This window comes from Dama dama, chromosome 5 (genome assembly GCF_033118175.1).
Source record: "Dama dama isolate Ldn47 chromosome 5, ASM3311817v1, whole genome shotgun sequence".
Taxonomy (NCBI): Eukaryota; Metazoa; Chordata; class Mammalia; order Artiodactyla; family Cervidae; genus Dama; species Dama dama.
The window spans coordinates 26196715-26216487 of NC_083685.1; the positions used below are offsets into that span (position 1 = coordinate 26196715).

Sequence of the window (19773 nt, forward strand, 5' to 3'; positions counted from 1 at the left end):
CTGACTCCTGGCCTTCCCCACTACCCTTACCCAGGCCCCCCTGACCTCCTTGGAGCCCCTGAACCAGGCCCCAACCCACAACCAGGACCACCAAATCCCTGGGCAACCCTGACCCCTGAGCCCCCCAAGGTCTCTCCTGTGACCCAGGCTCTTCCAACCCAAAACCCCTGAACTGGGGGCCCCACCATTTAAACTCATGAAAGGATGTGAGCTTAGATTTATTGAAGAAATTAACAAAAACCGTTGGAAGAGGTCCTGGAAAGGACGTGACTGCTCAGTGACCCACAGGTGGCCCCTGGGCATCGGAGGCCCGGCAACCCAGCCCTGTTCTTCAATGTCTGCTCTGCCCGCCCCCCAGCACCCCAGTGTCCACTGTGGGAACCGCTTCAAGGATGCCCCTTGACAGAGCAGGTGTGGAGACCTTGGAGCGGCATGGGTGTCTGAACCTCAGGAAGACCTCTCTCTCCACTCGAAGGTGCAGCAGGCAGGTGGGTGGTGATCGTGCCCCGCAGCACCCCAGACAAACCTCCGAGGGAAGTTGGGGGGCTGCCTCCTCCTCGGCCTCCCTAGCCCTTGGGAACCTTTCCAGCTGGGAAACTCCCCAGGGTGTGAACCTAAAAAACTCAGGCGATAAACTTCATAGTCTTTAAAAAATATAAACTAAGGCACTAAATTACTGAGTGTGCATGTCAAGACTGCAACTTGAAAGGAAAGTCACTGGGGAAGAACAGAGGAAAAGAAGGCTAGACGTAACACACGAGTGGGGGTGGGGGGGTATCCAGCCTTCATGAACTGATGTTCTCCAGAACTAGCTCATTTTTCTTTCTTTTACATGCCGGATTTTGAACACCACTTTTCAACATGATTAGAATTCAGTAAGGATTACGGATTAGGGAAATTCCAGTTAATAAGAAAGTGGAGGGGAGTGCCCTGTTGATAACTGTCGATGCGAACATGTCAAATTGGCAGAAGCATGCAAAGCCAAATTCCCTAAATTAGCATTTGTTGTCAACAGCAAGAACCCAGGTGGGTTTCTTAATACCTGACAGCCAAACCACAGAAGTTGGTAACAACAAATAATCAAAAACTTACCAAAAACACCTAAAATTACTAACTTACATTGTATCATTACACATAATAACAGCCCCAGGTAATATTCTTGTAACAATTTATTTATGGATATGCAATAAAATATCTCCCCCCAAATCCTTCTAGAAATGAACAAGGCAGAAAGTAAAATATTTCTTTTTTGGGTTCTTTTGAGGTTTTTTTTTTTTTAATGTAAACATGAAATTTCAAGAAATGATTTAAAAAGTAGCAAGTGAACCTGTATATGTATTTTTAAAAATCCAATGTCAAATAAGTACATGAGGCTTAGACATACAAAATGGGTTACCTGGTAAATGACTTACACATCTTAAGGAGAAATCAAAAAGCAGTTCTTTAACTTCAACTATAAAACACAGATTCAGTAAGTGTTTCAAATCCAGGAAGAATGTCTTAAAAAGATACAGTAGGAATTGCTATGAGGACTGGGGGCTAGAAAGACTTCACTTGAAGCGACAGTGGGACACATGGGGAGCATGAAGTGTCTCTACACGTGCACATAATCATACGGTCGACAGATGTACAAAAGTTACACTGACACAAGCATGATCTCTGGATAATTAAATCCTTTAGCACAAGTCATACCATCAACATAAGCACCAACCAGGGAGTCCATCCCATATATGTTTAAGAAGCATATATGTTGGAGCCAGAAGATTCCTATAGGAATCCTGACTACACAGTGATGACCAGCAAGAAAATAAAATGCACACATATAGACTTGATTCTGAGTTAAGCAGTCAGATGTATAAAGCATGAATGCATGGAATTTGTAACTGTATTCAAGAGGGAGCACAGCTTCTAAACGGTTCTGTAATTCACACTTACAGCTTGCAATCAGGCGTGTCTATGTATTAGTTTTCAAGCCAGACAATGTCACGAGCTTACACAATCACATACAGAAGTAACAAGAGATAACTATATTTTGAATATCCTTCACATATTCATTTAAAGTTTTGACTACTTGCTATCATATAGATGCACATTGGCTAATAAGATTTTGTACATTTTACAGTCTAAATATAAAGCATATTATAATTTTAAAAAATTAAGAAGTAATACAAATGTTAATTATGTATTCCTGTAAACTTTGAGAATTAACTTTTAAAGTTCAGCAGAATAGTAGATACGTAACAAGAACATTCAGGTGATCTGTACAACAGTTTAAAAGAGTGACTTAATGTCTGGGAATAATCCCCTTTAGTTTAAAATTTGATTTTATCACCATCTTAAATTCAGACTTTATTAGTGTGAACAGGGAAACACAAACCTTCTTTTGTAATGAATGAAAGCAGAGACCATTGTCTTTACAGTGCAGTAACTAATTTATTATCTCGGGTAATCGAACAGGTAGAAAGGAAGCTGAGTACGATAATCGAGCTTTTCCTGGAGGGTATTGGGTAGATTTGAACCTTATAAATCAATTTCAACAGAAGGAACTAGAAAGGCTTTTTGGGGTACTTTGCAACCAATGTTTTCTATGCCGATGGCAAACTTTGTAAACAACTGTGCAAAGATGGCTCTAATGTCATGAAGTTTTTTTCCTATTTCTTTTAAAAGGCAATAGTTAAGATATAAAATTGGAGTAAATGAAGATGTTAATATATTAAACAATTAATTTATAAACATTTAAACTTATAGATATCTTACAAAACAGCTCTGTGATAATAAAAATAATTTTTGCAAACATAAACAAACATGAGTGAAACATAGTACAAAAAGTCTCATAATGAGCGTGTTAGCTGGGAGAGGGAAGAAAGTCTTAGACCTGAAATCTAACAGCTTCATAACATAAGATATTCCTAATTGTACTTCACATACATATTTTTAACACTGAAATATAAAAAAAAATTGAAAATTTCAATAATTCCTTATTTTAAGGCCATTGAAACAAGTCTCACATTGTTAAATGTTTGTGTTGTGTTATTTAGAGTCCAAGGATGTCTGGGTTAACGCATCACATCCATTCTGTTTTTTCCACCGAACAATACATTCTGTTGTGTTCTCTCCTTGAATTCACTAATAAAATATCAGAACTCAATGCCACATGTCACAATGTCTAGGATTCATTCATGAAATGGGAGGATGCTGATTTGCTGCAGATGTGGTCTGACTCCAAGGACAAATGGCTCTTGGGATACAGTTGCTATGACAATGTTGCTGCTAGGATAATTCCAAGGATCACAAGCAAAATAACTACACAGATAATAATGAACATCATTTTCTGCAAGATAAAGAAAAACATTTATTAATTTGCAAGATAGCAAAGGAAAGAAATCACTAATGTCATTTCCTAACAAAATTCTCTTGTAATTTGAGATGGTTTAAAATCCATCATCAAGAAAGAGCCCCTACAGGTCATAGGAAAGGGAGGAGTGGGGAAGGGACGTTCCAGAGGCAAAGCATAAAGTTACAGACACATATACATTAAATTAAATGAATTTAGTAATTTAAAATACATACTATTAAAACAATAACCAGTGACTCCTGGAGGTAAAACACAATGTCTACTTGGCACTATGTGGGTTTTTGACGAACACTCTCTATTGATCACAGTAAAATCCCAACTATTGTTTCTTCGATGCATTATACATCTTCTTATAACTTTAAATGGATTTATTTCTCATTTGCTGAAAAAAAAATCTTATTTATCCTTTTTTTTTTACATTGAGGTAAGATGCATGTAAAAAATCAACACACCATTAACTCAGTCTTCTATCGCATCCTCAGCCCAGAGGAAGGCAATGCAACATTTAACTTTTTGCTTCCAATTAACAAGCATCCTTGCACAGCTGAAAAGCTAAACAATCTCTGGCTTGAGAAATCTAGTCTCTCTAGGAATACCATCTATGGGAGAAGGTGAGGAATTCACAAAGATGAAAGGCATATCACACTGTCTGACCTCAAGTTCTCTTGGTAAACAGCAGAGATGCATCATTTTAAATTACGGTTACCAAACACATGGCACACTTTCACCTGAGAAATCACAGCTGCTGAAACTGGTCAGTGCTGAGAACGCCATCAATCACTGCATGAGTTATGAAGACAAGCATGGCCAGGCCCCTCAGGAAACTCTCCTGTCAATTACTCAGAACCTAGGGACCACTGCCTGCAGGACATCACACCCTCACATTTCATGTCACTTATTAATATATGCACATTTCCGGGAAAGCCGAGGCCTTGCTCCTAACCATACTGACATCTCTTCGTGTGTCTCCCTGAGAGCCTCTCTCAGCATCTTTCTAGACACACCTTTCTCCTCTGGTCGATCACTCCTTCCTTCTCAGCAGCACCATCCTTCAGCTCCAGAACCTGCTCCATATGCCCCTGTTAACCTCAGCCACCAGGCGGCTCTGCATCTCGCTGCCATCCAGGCGTCTGCCAGGTCTCTGGGTACCATGCACGGGTGTGTGCTTGCACATCTGGCTTTTGGAAATGCCTCCTGAATCCCACACCATGGCTGGGTTCCTGCACCCTCAATACCACAGATGGAACGACCATTCTCGTCCAACATCCTGCTCACAGCTCCAGTCAAATGCCTGGACTTCTCCTTGGTGGCCCATGCACACCCCGAGTCAAGCTGCCACCTACTACACCTAGATCACAGCCACGTGCCCTCTCAGCCATGTCCTCAGTTAGAAAGCCGGGCATCCGGCCCTTGCTGCACAGTTACAGGGACCAGGATTCCCTCCACACGGTGCCCACAGGCCCAGAGAAGGCTGTGCTGAACCACTTGCTGAAAGAATAAATTAGTTGTTCAAAAGTATAATTAAAGACACCAACCACTGCATTTATATTAAAAAAAAATTGTTGGTATGCACTCTGATGTGTTTTGTGTTCACATGTGCTTAAAGGCATGAAGATACAGCAGCCCCCCAGGACCAGGGCATAGAGCAAGCCTGGGGCTCCCTCACAACCATGCTGGGAGGAGCCTGCCCTCATTCAACAGCATCGTCACAGCATTTGATCTCAAATTATGTTTATCTTTAGCAGAAACACATTCAACTAACCATGTAACGGCCACTAGGAAAAGCTAAGAAAATGCAGAGTTTATACACAGTTCATAAAGAATTCTAAAAATAGTTTTTAAAGACATTATTATTAGTGAAGGAAAATCACATGTATCATTAGTTCAGCAGAGGCAACAGGAAAGCATAGAGAGACACATAAACGTCCTGCCTGATGAAGAGAGTGCTCAGAGCTCCTTCCGCCTCCTGAAAAAAATGGCTCGCTAGCAAACTCAACAACCTGGAGCTTCCGAGTGCAAGCCCATGCTTCCGTGAATGTCAGGATCCTCACCTGCTAACTGCGTGCTCAGCGCACAGATCCTCACACTAAGAAACACCTCTTCTTTAATAAAGTGCCAAGTGTTTATCAAGCCAGCAGCTGCTTTCACAATAAAATAACTAAGTCATCAAGGACTACTTGTCACAATCTAGATACAATTTTAACTCCAATGATTATGCCAAACAAACATTTTAAAATAAATAACTAGTATGTCCAAATTTGAGACACCAGGAAGCATGCTAGCTTGAGAGGTGAAAGAAGGATGATTCCAAATGCATAAAAAGAGACGAAAAGCACAAAATCTACCAAAGTTTGGTGAAAGGTGACCCTCATACGGTGAATAGAAATAAAAGTGCTCTAAATAAATAATATCTTTTGAGTATCTTTTGTATTCCAAACCCTTTAAATTAAGAATTAACAGGCACGCTACTCAGTACAAGTTTTCATTTTAATGTGGACACATTTAAAACAAACTCGATGATGCCAGTGGAAACAAGTGAGACGAAGTCTCTTGGTTCCACTGAGTATTCTTCACAGCTTTTGTCCCATTCCCTCTAATTTCATAGTAAAATGGCGAGCAAATAAATAGCTCACAAAGCACGTTTGGTTGTTGCACTTATTCTAAGAATTAAAACTTAAGAGACAAATTAAATATTAAATGTTAGTTTTTTCATTGAGAATTAATCCTCATTACTAAGGTTATTCCACTAATGAGGGGCTCCAATAAGGAGGAAATGTCTTTCTGGATCAAAAACAAAAGCCTGAAGAGTCAGGAGCTGCTGCCACCCCTACTATCACATCTAAACAAATCCACGGGTTTCAGAAAACAGCAGGAAGACAACCCTGCTTTAGAAATGGATGGCAACCCAGTCAATGCTTATCCTCAGCACACGATGACTAGAGACCTGAATTCAGAAGTCAGGCAAACACTCCCCTGGCAGGCTTTTGTTACTTTCCAGTATTTCTGAATTGGGCGAGCACCTCTATTAGCTAATTGGGCGAGTAAGTAAGCAGATTAGTTGATTAGTTACTTACTGCCGTGCTGGCAGAGACATGCATGCCGCCGTTATCCACATCATCACTTGCCAACTGATAAACCAATAATTAGAGCAATCACAGCCAACAGAACCAGTGACACAGCCACAATTATCCACTTTTTCTGTCAAAGAAAAGCAAGCTGATTACATCATGGTTAATTCCTTATTGCCGTATTAGAAGATACCATTCATTTAAAAGTCAAATAATCCATCGGAATGTGTTTTAAAATCTAAATTATGGGACAATGATTAATTGTTCAACAATTTTCAGTTGTCCAAAAGAGGGATTTTTAATTTAATGAGGTCAGACTATTTGGAGATGTACTATTATAGAACTTGAAATATTACCTTTTATCAATGAGAAAGCTGCATGACCACATTCTTTTGATAAATTTCTTATGAACTGAGGCATACAGCTGATTTTTTTTTTCATGTATAGAGAGCTGTGTGGCTAGGTCAGTGAATTAGGAAATCAGTGATCTGTTTAATAAGCCCTACACTTTTCTTCTTGTTTATTTGCTGTTGGCAGGTAAGTCCTTCACTTAACTGCCACACTGAACAAAACAGATCATTCCACTAGCATCATCCGGTCTCTCAAGGGCTAACCGGGCTGCCCTGGGAATGGAACCAGGACGCCACGAGAGAAGACAGCCAACATCTCGAGGACCACACACCCAACAGCAGGGTGAGAGATGAACAAGCTGTGGCTGGTTTCAGATGTCAGGCCTTGAGTTGGAGAAGTTGTGATGAATTTCGAAATGAGCCTCAGGTTCTGACCAGTGTCCACTCCAGGTAAGGCACTGACCCAGCCACCTGCTAGAGCGAGACCATCTCTGCCAGATCAGGATGAGATGAGAACGTCTCATGGAAATGTTCTCTGGTCTGACCTGCTGTTCAGGTCACGGAGAAAGGATGGGACCTGTCCTTTGTTAGTGACTGCTTTAAAGTGTTAAGTCCATTTTGTGCCTAAACCAGAGTACTTCACACCTGGACCTCACCACCTCACTTTAGTTTAAGGCTCAACATTTCAAAATCTGGTAATATAGAATAATGTAAGAAACCATGTCTTACATCTCAAAGATAATTAACACACAGATATTCCCAAGAGAAAGCAGGGTGAGATGCTTTGCAGGCTGACACGAAAGCCCTGATGTGCCTCATATTTGAGAACATCTATGGACCATTGTCACGGGTGAATCTGACTCTTCATTTTTCCTGAACATTCTGAAACTCCCTCTTTACAAGGCCTTGGTGATATCACATGGCAATCTCCCCTGACAGGCACTGAGAAAGGCATCTAACAGCAGGAGGGAGGGTGACAGGCACTGAAAGCAGGGGTTTGGTGCCTTGGATTGCTCTTCTCTACACTGGGGAGAAAGAAACCAAGATGTGATGGGCGAGGTCACACAAGGAGATACACAGTCTTCCCGTCCCTGAATCAGAACTGAGTTCTGTAGTTTTGCTGTTTCCTTAGAAAGCTTTCATTATGAAGATATTAAAACTCCTTTACAAGGCTTCACTGTGAGTGCTACATAACATCTGAGGTCCATGGTCTCAAGCAATTCTCTTTCCTCCAATCCAAAGGATTAGCAAATAACCTAACGAATAAAGTGTTCACTGCATAAAGTGTGTAACCAATGATTTTTAGGAGAATTTCCAGTCCCATGAGTTTTATATGTCCCTCCAAATAATGACCCAAGAAACAGAGAACTCTGGAATTGAAAAACATTCAACCAAGGAAAGGGAGGTGGGGCCAACTTTGGCAACCCTAGTAAGGGTTATCATTACTTAGAACTGACAGGGTTCACCGTCAACATAACTTCAAACATTCCAGCAAAAAGAATTACTTCAGTTTTCAAATGCAAAATTAATATAAGAAGTGTTTATTTCCTGAAATACATTTAAGAAGGCTTGCATCAGTGTATGACCATGTGAAACCAAATCCAGAGGAAAACGTATTTTAATTCTGAAAGACCAAACTCACCCTTCTTGCTTTGCTTTGATATTTAATAGCTTTCTTCGTTTCTTCTTTAGCATGTTCTACATAGTCTGCGGCATTCATAACATTTTTTTCTATGTTGTTGATCATTTCACCCTTAAAATGAAAAGTTTCAAACTTAGAGGACACTTTCAAATGACTTAACTGTGCCTCTTAAAACAGTCAGAGAGCAGGAGTAAAGTTTCCACAGGAACGTAATGTGCATGGAATGGACAATGAAATATTTTTCACATTTACAAAAAGATGAGACCATTATAAATGTGCCAACATGGAAAGTAATCAAAATCCAACTTACACTGTAAAAAGAACTAAAAGGGATGGGCAACAATGCTGACAATTAAAGGCATATCAAGTAGGCTTTGAGATATGCTTTAATATAGGAACACTTTTAAAATGGGTACAGTCAATGAGAGGCAGCTGGCTTTAGGCTAAGCTAACATTTACTATTATGCACACATGACGTACAAAGAATGACTTCTTTTCTAATGGGTAGACAATATTTGTCATTTCTTTAAAATACCAGTAAACTAGGAATAGTTTATGTCTCCCATTAAATTGACTAGATTAATGAGCAAAAAAATGTAAAGTGAGGTGAACGCAGTGAGGCGTCAGGGGAGAAGAGCACATTACCTGGTTTTCTGTCCACCAGCAGACATAATCTGCAGCAGTGAATAGTAAAGCATTGGAGAGTGACGCAGTTAACTTACTCATTCACGCATTTCAACACACTAGTCAGTTTTGACTAAACGTATTTTGAATTAGATGAGTCAATACAATGCAATACTAACAGACTTCTGAAAGGAAACAATGCAACGAAGCTAAGAAGAATACATTGATATATCAATTTTTCTAGTAGAGATTAACACATCTGGAACAGAACAATCCTAACGAAAAGTCCAAGGTACTCTAAAAGCTTTAGTAATGACAAAAGTACTCAGATTGGTCTAATTGTCTCACTGGTTTCCTTTCTGAAAACAAAAGCTGGCAGCAGCCAGACTCCCAGTTCTCCCTTTTGGCACTGTGAATGGCAGTGGGCACCCCCAAATCAGAAAGGAGTGAACCTGCCCCATCCCCACCCCATCTGCAAATTCATAGCACCTCAGCTCCGCACACGTTTTTATGGCAAAGTTCCTCAAGCTAAACCTTCAAAAGGTTGGTGGAGATACAGAGGATGAATCTGGTACCCAGATGGACTTCCCAGTGCTCCTTATATAACCCAGGAAACCGGCAAACAGGCCCATCAGAGGGCTGTTCCTGCCACAACAGATCCTGAATCCAGCCTCCGTGGGAGGGAGGACATGACTGTGATGTGAATCCTAAGATGTTCAGGTACGAAGGCTTTGCCTTCACAGAGCAGTCAGCTGGACTCAATGGCCCATTGACCCATGAGTGACCAAGTGTGAGCCTCACACTTGAAAAGTCTCGGAGGACATTATTCACCATCACAAGAGGAGGGGCAAGCACCCCCCAACACCTAACTGGAACCACCAGCTTTATTTTACACTGAATTTTATGTTCTTTTTGTGTGTATGTGTGTGTTCTTTTTTTCTGCTTTTAATTGGAGGAAAACTGCTTAACAAAGTTGCCTTGGTTTCTGCCGCACAACAATGCGATAATCAGTCATAATTTTATATGTGTGTTTGTGTGTGTGTATCCCCTCCCTCTTGAGTAAATTTCATCTTCTCAGAAAACTGCATTAACTTCCGCAGTCCCTCATAGGGGTCTCCTCATACCTGCCACCTTCTGCTTGTGGTACTGAACACTGTAGTAAGTATAAGCTTCTATTTATGTCACAGTCTATCCCCTCTGGTGCTATTCTTTTATATATTTCTCCAAATTATTACTCTAATATCTGCTCCTTGTAGAAAACTTGAAAATATATTTTAGAGGAGAAAACTAACACTCCCATAGTCCCACTGTTGCTATACTGTTTGGCATATTTCTTTCCTTCTGTGAGGACTGTTTCAGGTAGCTGACTTTATGCCACACACACATATATATAGGAGTATAAGGGTATATGCTGCATATATATTTACATTTATACATAGAGGTGTATATACACATATGAAGTGAAGTGAAAGTGTTAAGTTGCTCAGTTGTGTGTGACTCTTTGCAACCCCATGGACTGCAGCCCACCAGGCTCCTCTGTTCATGGAATTCTCCAGGCAAGAACACTGGAGTGGATAGCCATTCCCTTCTCCAGAAGATCTTCCTGACCCAGGGAGCAAATCTGAGTGGAATTCTCCAGGCAAGAACACTGGAGTGGATAGCCATTCCCTTCTCCAGGAGATATCTTCCTGACCCAGGGAGCAAATCTGAGTCTCCTGCATCGCAGGCAGACTGTTTACCATCTAAGCCAACAGGGAAGCCCCATATATATATATATATACACACACACACACACATACATATAAGGTTTAATATTGCCCTCTTATGTCAACTTAAATTCCAGCACATACATCTGGATATTTCATTCAAAATCTTCCATGAACAAAGTTTATGTTGTCTACTTATGGTTGCTTAACAGCCTATGCTATGGACACACCATATCTTAAATCAGTCCCCTACTGTTGAAGATTTAAGGTGCTTTGAGCATTTGAGCCTTACATGGCAGTAACGGTATAATCAGTTTTTGAATTACAAGACTGGATCCAGAATAATGGCGTTCCCGATAGACTGGAGTCAAATATCAGATTTTACAAAACATAGCTCTCTGTTTCAGAGAAGCAAAGATGCATGTGATTACCTGAGTCTCGACGAACATGGCCATGTCCATGAACATCTCATGTAGCTCACGGATGCTCGTCTCCAGCTTCATGATGTCTTTATGACGGGACTCGATTTCATTGAGAGCCTGTCTAGTAATTTGTGAATCTGATATAATCTTTGAAAAACAAAAACAGAGGAGAAATACTGATGAACTTAAGATCGTTCTAGAGGTTAAAGAAGAAAAAGATCTGTATAAATACAAACATGCGGGCCACACAGCCGCCCGGAACTCACATCTGACGTGAAGATGGAGGGATTCCCACTTTCCAGCATCTCTTCCAGCTCATCATCGGTGGTAGTTTTTCCAGCTAAAATATCAACAAGGAAAAACTCCACTCAGTATGCAGCAGTAATTTTAAATCACCTTTGCATCCATAAGTTAGCAGGTAAAATCTGAGTTGCTAACGTTTTAACCAGTGTTTTTCTATCTTTTCCAATATATATTTTTGGCAAGTATTAATGATGACAGAAATTAACATAAGCCCTTAAGAAGTAGGAAGAACAGGAAAACATTCATGAAAAACCTTGTAACTGGAATGACTAACAAAAATCCAAGTTTAATATGGATCAGAAACAACTATAAAAAGGAAATTGATAAGAATCAAATTTTTGGCATATCAGTTTTCCTAAAAGTTTAACTGGCTTATAGGAAAGGAGGGTAAGCTAGACTTAGCAAATGTTAACTAGAAATAATAAAGATTGTATAACTAGAATCAGAGGCTCTAATACTTTCTGTATTTTGGTTATTAATATTTTTTCTTGAGTTAAACGTATTAGTGCTTCCTATGAACAAGTTCACAGGATTTTGGAAAACCCAATGGATAATTCCTATTTCTACACTGTGCCACAAAAGACAAAATTAAATGAATAAACATCATAATAATTAAAATATAATTTAATGTGAACATTCACAGCAGTATTATTCATAATTATCAAAAAGTAGAAACCACCCAAAGGTTCAACACTTGATGGATATATAAACATAATGTTAATATGGTCCATCCACACAATGGAACATGATCCAACAATAAAAAGAGATGAAATACTGATGTTTGCTGCAGTAAGGCTGAACCTTGAAAACCCTGTGCCAAGTGAAAGAGGCCAGTTACAAGAAACCATATATTGTATGACTCCATTCATATGGATGCCCAAATGGGCAAATTCATAGACAGAAGAGTAAACTGGTGGGTGCCTGGGGCTCTGGGGAGAGAAACGGGAAGTGCCTGACATTGGGTGCCGAGTTTCCTTTTGGAGGGATTAAAATGGTCTGAAAGCGACTGTGCTAATTTACATACTAAAGACCACTAGACTGTACACTTTGAGTACCGTTCACACGGTATGTCAATTACATGTCAACAAAGTCAAAATGTCACTGAATGAGGTTCCAGTTCACAGCTGCTCCCTTCTCTCCAGGCCCACAGGAGACGCAGAGCAGTCCTGGTGGACACTGCACCCACCCGAGGCTTGTGCTGCAGCTGAGGGACCCTGATCTTTCACAGCGGGGAGTAAGCAAGCCTGCCTGACCTTTGCTCAGCAAGCAAACAGCCTTCTGCCCAGAGGAAAACCTGAGTTCCATCCTCCAAGGCTGCACAGACAAACATCCTAGGAAGAAAGTCTGGCACAAAAGGGCAGGAAGTGTCTGCTCACCAGACATGCAGAATCATGAGAACCATGCAGACTGTCCCGAGATGGGGCAGGAAGGGGTGCGGAATCAAAAATTACATGAGGACGTGACAGCTGGAAGCTTTCCAGATCCAATCAACACTTTACAGGTAACAGTCACCAGAAAGTAATTTAAAGTCCACTCACTCAGAATCTGCTGAAGGATGTAAGTAAGTAACAGGTTGGCTGATTCAATGAATAGGAAGCTACGAAAGGACTTTACGTTTTACAGTACTGATAAAAACAGGGATGAAATTACTTTTTTGATGGTACATACTTTCATGTCAGACCTTAAGGGAAAAAAAAACACGTTTTTAACAAAAATAACACACTCACTGACTCACTTATTTCTAGCTGACGCTGTATACGGCCTTTGCTTCGCTCCCGAAATAGAGTCTGTGCTTCGTTATAGTCTGTCATGACTTCCACAAACTTTCGAGATAGCACTGAATGCTTTAACATAGAAAAAAAATAGACCAATATATAATGGTCATTTCTTCTACTAAAAGAGAAAGCTTTTCACTTACATATAAAAGTATTACATTCTATAAATTCAAACTAATGTGCTTACTCCTTCAAATGGGAAATAAGAATACAGCTTACTGTATACTGTAGAACAGAATCTATGCTAAGAACTTCACATGCATAGGAACTTTGCTTTGTCTTATTTGATTTTCAGTAACCCTCCTGTACTAGTAATGTCCCTCATTCTACAGAAGGGGTGAAAACCATCATTACGAGAAGTCAATTAGCGAGTGGTCACAGGCTGACTAGGGTCAGGCTGGCACTCAAGCAAGGTGTCCCCAGAGTCTGAATCCATAATCATCATTTGTCAAGTAGAGTTAAGTGGGCTAAATTCCACTTTGCTGTACCATCAGACTCTAAAAGATGAGGACTTCATCATGAACACTAAAATGACTCAGATAATTCTCTGCTCTTCAGAAGAGATTTCTGCTGATGGGCTGAAGAGACTTTTTTCCTTCATCATCTAGAAAGGGAATCTATAAATACTGTCTTTATGCAGAAATGCTGTGAGCTTTAATGTGACAGTAAGGATGTAATTATTCTGAATTTTAAAGAAGGAAGTAAAAAGACTTCTTAGTCTTCAACATTGCTTCACACTAGAAAAGGCTGATCATCAAACCTGGGTTCTTCGGATACGAAGCTCCACAGAAGTTCGGTTTCCACCCTCATCCTGATCAAAACTCTGTTCAATAGCTAGAAGCAAAGAGGAAGGAGTTACTTTTTAATCTTAACAAAAATGAAAGGTTTTCAAGCCTAAACTCAAACGTATTTTATCTTTCCTTATAAATGTGTGGGTTTTGGTAAGCATCAGTTGTTGATAATGTCACAAAATAAAACCAGATGTTACAGCTTCACATTTCAAAGTGGATAACCTGAATTTGATCCAGTTTGGAGAATCCACAGAGAATACAGAGTATAGTGAAAGCTGTTGAGCGACATTAAAGGGGTGAAATCAGTGAAACTCTGCAACAGGCCAACTTCTGATGAACTAATGTCCTGGTTTCTCCAACCAAGAGGTAAACGTGCTGGGAGTGGGGAAAGATGGAAGAAGAACCTGACCTGAAAAAAAAGCCTAAGTGACATAGTGTATGGTCCAAACAAGAAAGCCAATTTAAATAAACTGTTGAAGAAAAACTAAAAGATCACTGGGAAAGTGTGAGTTCTGACTAGACAGTTTATAATAAATAATAACAACTAAGGTGACTTAGATATATATATACAAGAACATTGTAGCTGTATTGGGGGAGGTGATCCTTGTTTTAGAAACACACACTGAAAACTATATGCTGATGAAGCCCTAGATATCTGCCATTGACTGTGAAACCAGCTGGGTGGGGTGGAGGCCACTGAGACCTGCAGGGCTGATAAGTGTGGACCCCAGGTTTGTGGTGGCAACTCTTCCCCCCCATGTATGTCTGAAATTTTCCATAATAAAGGTTCCCTTTGATCATCAGATATGTTCTTGATTTGAATGTTATTTTGCAAAAATTAAACACACTGTGTTTTTCTGCCACATCAAGAACCACCACCTCTGTTTAAGTCCCGCAGGGAGGCCGTGGGCACTATCAGCTGAGCTGAACTGGAGGAAAGGCTCCCAGGACCTCACCAGCTACAAGGCCATTCAAGAAGAACCTGGCAATTCATGCTGGAGGCTACCTACCTTCTCAAGTATCTACAGTTTAGCCCCAAATGTCGTAACAATATAAGAGGTAAACAGTTTATAAGCAAGTGCTCACTCCTGTGGAGCATGAATGAGTGCCTCACTCCAAAATTTAAGTGTTAATAGGCCTTAGCTCTAGCTCCTCATGTGTGATCCTTAGAGCTGGTAGCTTAAGAATTCTAGAATAATGAGGAACTTAAGCAAGGTTCACTATTCCAAGTTCATACAAATGATTTATTTTACAGTGGTCACAATCTTAACTTTTGAAAATGTAAAAGAATAAAAAGTTATAAAGAAGAAAATACACACCCACATTCCCACCATCAATGATTATACGTAATTAAAGCTTTAACTCACACTTCAACTTAGTCCGAATTTTATTAGCAGTTTTCTTGATTTCTTTGTTCAGATCTTCAAGCTCTTCCTTTATTTCTATTAATCAGAAATAAAAAAGACATGTGAGTTACAATATCCAACATCAATAATGTCCAACAAATGTAAACGGAACAATATTCTTGGTAAATATTCAAGTTTGTTGGGTTTTTCTTTAGAGAAACTTCTGATCACACCAGTGGTTCTCAGAGGGTGAGTCCTGGACCAGCAGCTTCAGTATCAGGTGGGTGTTTAGTAGAAATGCAAGTTCCTGGGCCCCGCCCCTGACCTACCCATCGGAACCGGCACTGGATGGGCACAGGAATGTGACTTAAGCCTGCCAGCTGATGCTGGTGCACACCTAAGTTTGAGGACAGCTGGTTTATGCCAATCAATTGATGAAACAGTGCCCTGAATCCATTGCTAACACCTAGACCTGAAAAAAGAAAGCAGAAATTTAACCATATTCTTGTGGGGAGCAGGAAGCCTGCCACATGTTTGCTTTCTTTCCTGCTATCCTAATCAAAGCTGGCTCCAGGCTGGAGTGTGGATTCCTGCACTGGGGGAACAATCCCAGAGGCCCCACCACTGCATGTGGGGAAGGAAAGTCGAGGAAGGTGTCCAAGAGGAAGAGTGCGGGAGCAGGAGGGTCTGTGCAGGGTCTGCCCTGCTGAGGATACAGAGTCAGGGGAGCAAGCATTCCAAAGCATGGCTCACCTCTCTAGAAAAGAAAGCCCCTGGGTTGGGGGGCCATTCAGGACGGAATCACTGGACCTCCCTGCTAACACAGGCACGCTAACACAGGGCTCAAGCATTAATTAGAGAAATAAAAGAGGCATTACTGTACTTAGCCCTTCAAGCTACAGAAGCAGGCCATGAGGTTATACTTGATAAAGGCAGGATTTCAATTGACAGAAAAGAAGGTCAAGATGAGAAACGTCCTTATCCAGTGGACTAGGTCATTCCAATCAGTTCTCCTGCTGAGAACAATCAGAAGACTTGGACAAAACATTTTTTAAAAATCTGCTTAAAGGCATCATAAACCTACAAAAGCAGAAAAAGAAGATTCAAGAGAAGGAAACCCAGAGATGTGAGCCCAGTGAATGGAGTGGCTTGACACTGAGACAGCCAAGGCTTTGAGCAGCTGCGAAAACCCTGAGCTGACACAAGGTCACACCCCGGGAGAAAGGGGAGCCAGGTCCAGAATGCTAGCGCCCCCAGCTGTCCATCAGAAATGTTCAAAAATCATCTCTTAAAAAAGAAAAAACTATCCTAGGACTCACACTGTGGCTCCGAGCCTTCACATACAAAGCCCAGTGCTCAACCGAAAAAAAACCAGCAAGACGGAGAAAATAAACCCCAGGAAAACAACAGAGTTGTCTTAACAGAGTTATTAGACACAGACCTTAAAATAAGCATGTTCAAAGAGGTAAAAAAAAGATTGAGGATTTTGTCAGGAAACAGGACAGGAGAAAAAGGAGCCCAGCGAAATTCTAGGACTGAAAAATACTTTAACCATGGGTTAAGAGAGATTCCCTGACCTGAAATGTAATCACTAAAGAGAGGTCAGGAGACAAATCAGAAAGATTTCAAAATAAAACACAAGACAAAATGATGAGAACAGAGGGCAAGCGGCATAAAAGATACAGTGAAAAGGTCTGATATAATTCAAGTCTCAAAATAAGAAATGACAGAAAAGGGAGGAAAGATGACTTATGAAGAGAAAATAGCCAATATTTTTCCAAAGCTGCCAGAAAATGTCAACCAACAGATCCAAGAAGCCATATAAATACAGTATAAATACAAAGAAAACCATATCTGGAAACATGAACACAGCATTGATAAATCTAAAGGCTAAAAATCAAATCTCCTATAAGCTCTAATTAGATAGCTGACTTAAAAAAAAAAAAAAAAGACATTGAAAATTTACTTTCAAAATCTTCAAAGTGGTGAAAGAAAACAACTTGCAAACTGGACACCTATGCTCACTGAAAATATCCTTGAAGAATGAAATCAAGTAAGGACAATTTCAGACAATGGCATAACCCTAGTAGAAGAAAGAATAGTAGTTTTTAGAAAGAAGAAAAAATCTCAGATGAAAGTTTAAAGATACAGAATAATGAGTAGCATTGGTACAGGTAAACATGTGGGTAGCTCCAAATCCGTATTAATTGTATAAAATAAAAATATGTATTATTTTTATCTAGTACAATACATATATATGATGATGATAATAGCAATAAGAAGAGACAGTGTTAAAGGTCCTTAAGGTCTTCCTATTACTTGGAAGTAGTAAAAACATAAATTTATATTAGATTTCAACAAGTCAAGAATGTATACCACAATCTATAGGACAACTAATAAAACAACAGCAAGCAGAATATAGAAATGAGCTAACGAGGCAGAGTAAAATTCTTAAAAACCAATCCAAAAGACAGCATGAAGAGAGAGAAAAAGTAACAGAACAAGCAAGAAAAATATAAAGCAAACAAGATGATGAATGTTAGCCCTAATATATCAATAATTCCAGTAAACAAATAGACTACAAGAGTTAATGACAGACAAAAAAAATGATCAAAAGGGCCAAGAAGACAAAACCCAACTACATTTGATAAATAAAAGATGAGAGAAACATCTAAAATAAAAGGATACAGAAAGACAAAAATAAAATGATGGGCAAATATACATCATGCATACACTAGTCAGAGAAACTGGTCAAGTTTTGTTGGCTGCTATCTGGCAAGTGGTCAGGAAGGCACAGAGCATCAATGGAGAAGAGAGGGACCCTTCATGTGGGAAAAGGTTCAATGCACCACCGAGACAGGACAATTCTAAAGGCATTTGTGTCCAGGGGCTTTACCTGCCTTGGTGTCTAGAACGGACCCTGGAAAGAGGGCAAAACAGCTAAAGGATATCAACTCGACAATTCTTGACTGAGAATGTGGACTGTGGCTTAGATAGCATTTTATTCACATTAAATATTCTGAATTAGGTAACTATACTGTCTGTTTATAAGAAAATATTCTTCTTAGGAGATAAATGCTGGAGTATTTAGGGGTAGATGGTCACAAGGTGTGCAACTCACTCTAAAATGAGTCAGCAAAAACAACATGTATGTGTATACACATGTGCAATGTGAGTATGTATATGCACTCACATGTACACAAATACACATACAGAGATAAAGCAAATGTGGTGAAATGGTAACAACTGGTGAAGCTAGGTGAAGGAAATATGAGTTTTCACTGCACCAAAACTGCAACTTGCCCACAGATTTGAAAAGTTTCAAACTAAAAATGGGCTTCCCTTGTGGCTCAGCTGATAAAGAATCCGCCTGCAATGCAGGAGACCTGGGTTCGATCCCTAGGTTGGGAAGATCCCCTGGAGAAGGGAAAGGCTACCCACTCCAGTATTCTTGCTTAGAGCATTCTATGGACTATATGGGTCTCAAGAGTCGGACTAATGAAAAGAACGTTTCATGGGATGAGTCCCTTGACACAACACAATGTTTCCAGGACTGCTGGCCCGGGAGAAAAGCTACCAAGTACTCAGAGACACACAGGTGGGTCAGGATGCCCGGGCCGAGTCGGGTGTAACCATGAAACCCTAATGAATGCTTGGTGAGCCTGTGGCCCCATTTCGGAGCAGCAGTGGGGACAGGAGAGCCGGCTCACAGGTCAGGGCACTCAAGACCGCACTAACTGCCCAACCTCTCAATCAGCAACATCCTCAGCTCTCAGACACACCCAAGGAGAGCACCCGCACAAAGTCATCTCAAAGCATAAACGAGCTCCGCCTGTCCAGTGATCAGCGGTCCCTGCTGCTCAATACAGCAGCAGGTCTAAGGTCACAGACCACCGTGATAGCATAGCGACGCGAGATCCCTGCACTGACCATCACACACTGCGAGGGAGGCACCTGTCAACAGTAAGGGGCTGCCGTCTCACCCAAGGTGTTTGGTCCCAAAACACTGCTCTCACACAAACACAAAAACTGAAAATGCTACTGCTAGGCAGCCATTAAGAAAAGGGTCCTGTAGGGACTTGCCTGGTGGTCCAGCGATCAACACTGCGCACTCCCAATGTAGGGGGCGCAGGTTCAAATCCCAGTCAAGGAGCCGGAATCCTGCATGTGGTATGGCCAAAAAAAGAAAAAAGGTGGGTGGGCCTGTAACTGTACAGTTCAGTTCAGTCGCTCAGTCGTGTCCGACTCTTTGCGACCCCACGAACCACAGCACGCCAGGCCTCCCTGTCTATCACCAACTCCCAGAGTTCACTCAAACTCATGTCCATCAAGTCGGTGATGCCATCCAGCCATCTCATCCTCTGTTGTCCCTTTCTCCTCCTGCCCCCAAT

The 19773-nt window shown here is 40.7% G+C and overlaps 1 protein-coding gene across 2 annotated transcripts in view; it reads right to left on the reverse strand.

Annotated features, from left to right (window-relative positions):
- Nucleotides 1–1151: 1151 nt before the first annotated feature.
- STX2 (syntaxin 2) overlaps nt 1152–19773 on the reverse strand; it is a 39790-nt gene continuing 21168 nt past the window's right edge. The window contains exons 4-11 of one of the 2 annotated variants that reach the window (XM_061142129.1): nt 15404–15478; nt 14006–14079; nt 13206–13314; nt 11434–11507; nt 11177–11314; nt 8416–8526; nt 6430–6553; nt 1152–3331 (exon numbers count right to left, since the gene is read on the reverse strand). In XM_061142129.1, the coding sequence (XP_060998112.1) occupies nt 6473–6553; nt 8416–8526; nt 11177–11314; nt 11434–11507; nt 13206–13314; nt 14006–14079; nt 15404–15478 (662 nt within the window). In that variant the 3' untranslated portion in view covers nt 1152–3331; nt 6430–6472. The remainder of the gene's footprint in view (nt 3332–6429; nt 6554–8415; nt 8527–11176; nt 11315–11433; nt 11508–13205; nt 13315–14005; nt 14080–15403; nt 15479–19773) is intronic. The other variant, XM_061142131.1, reaches the window with a different exon arrangement.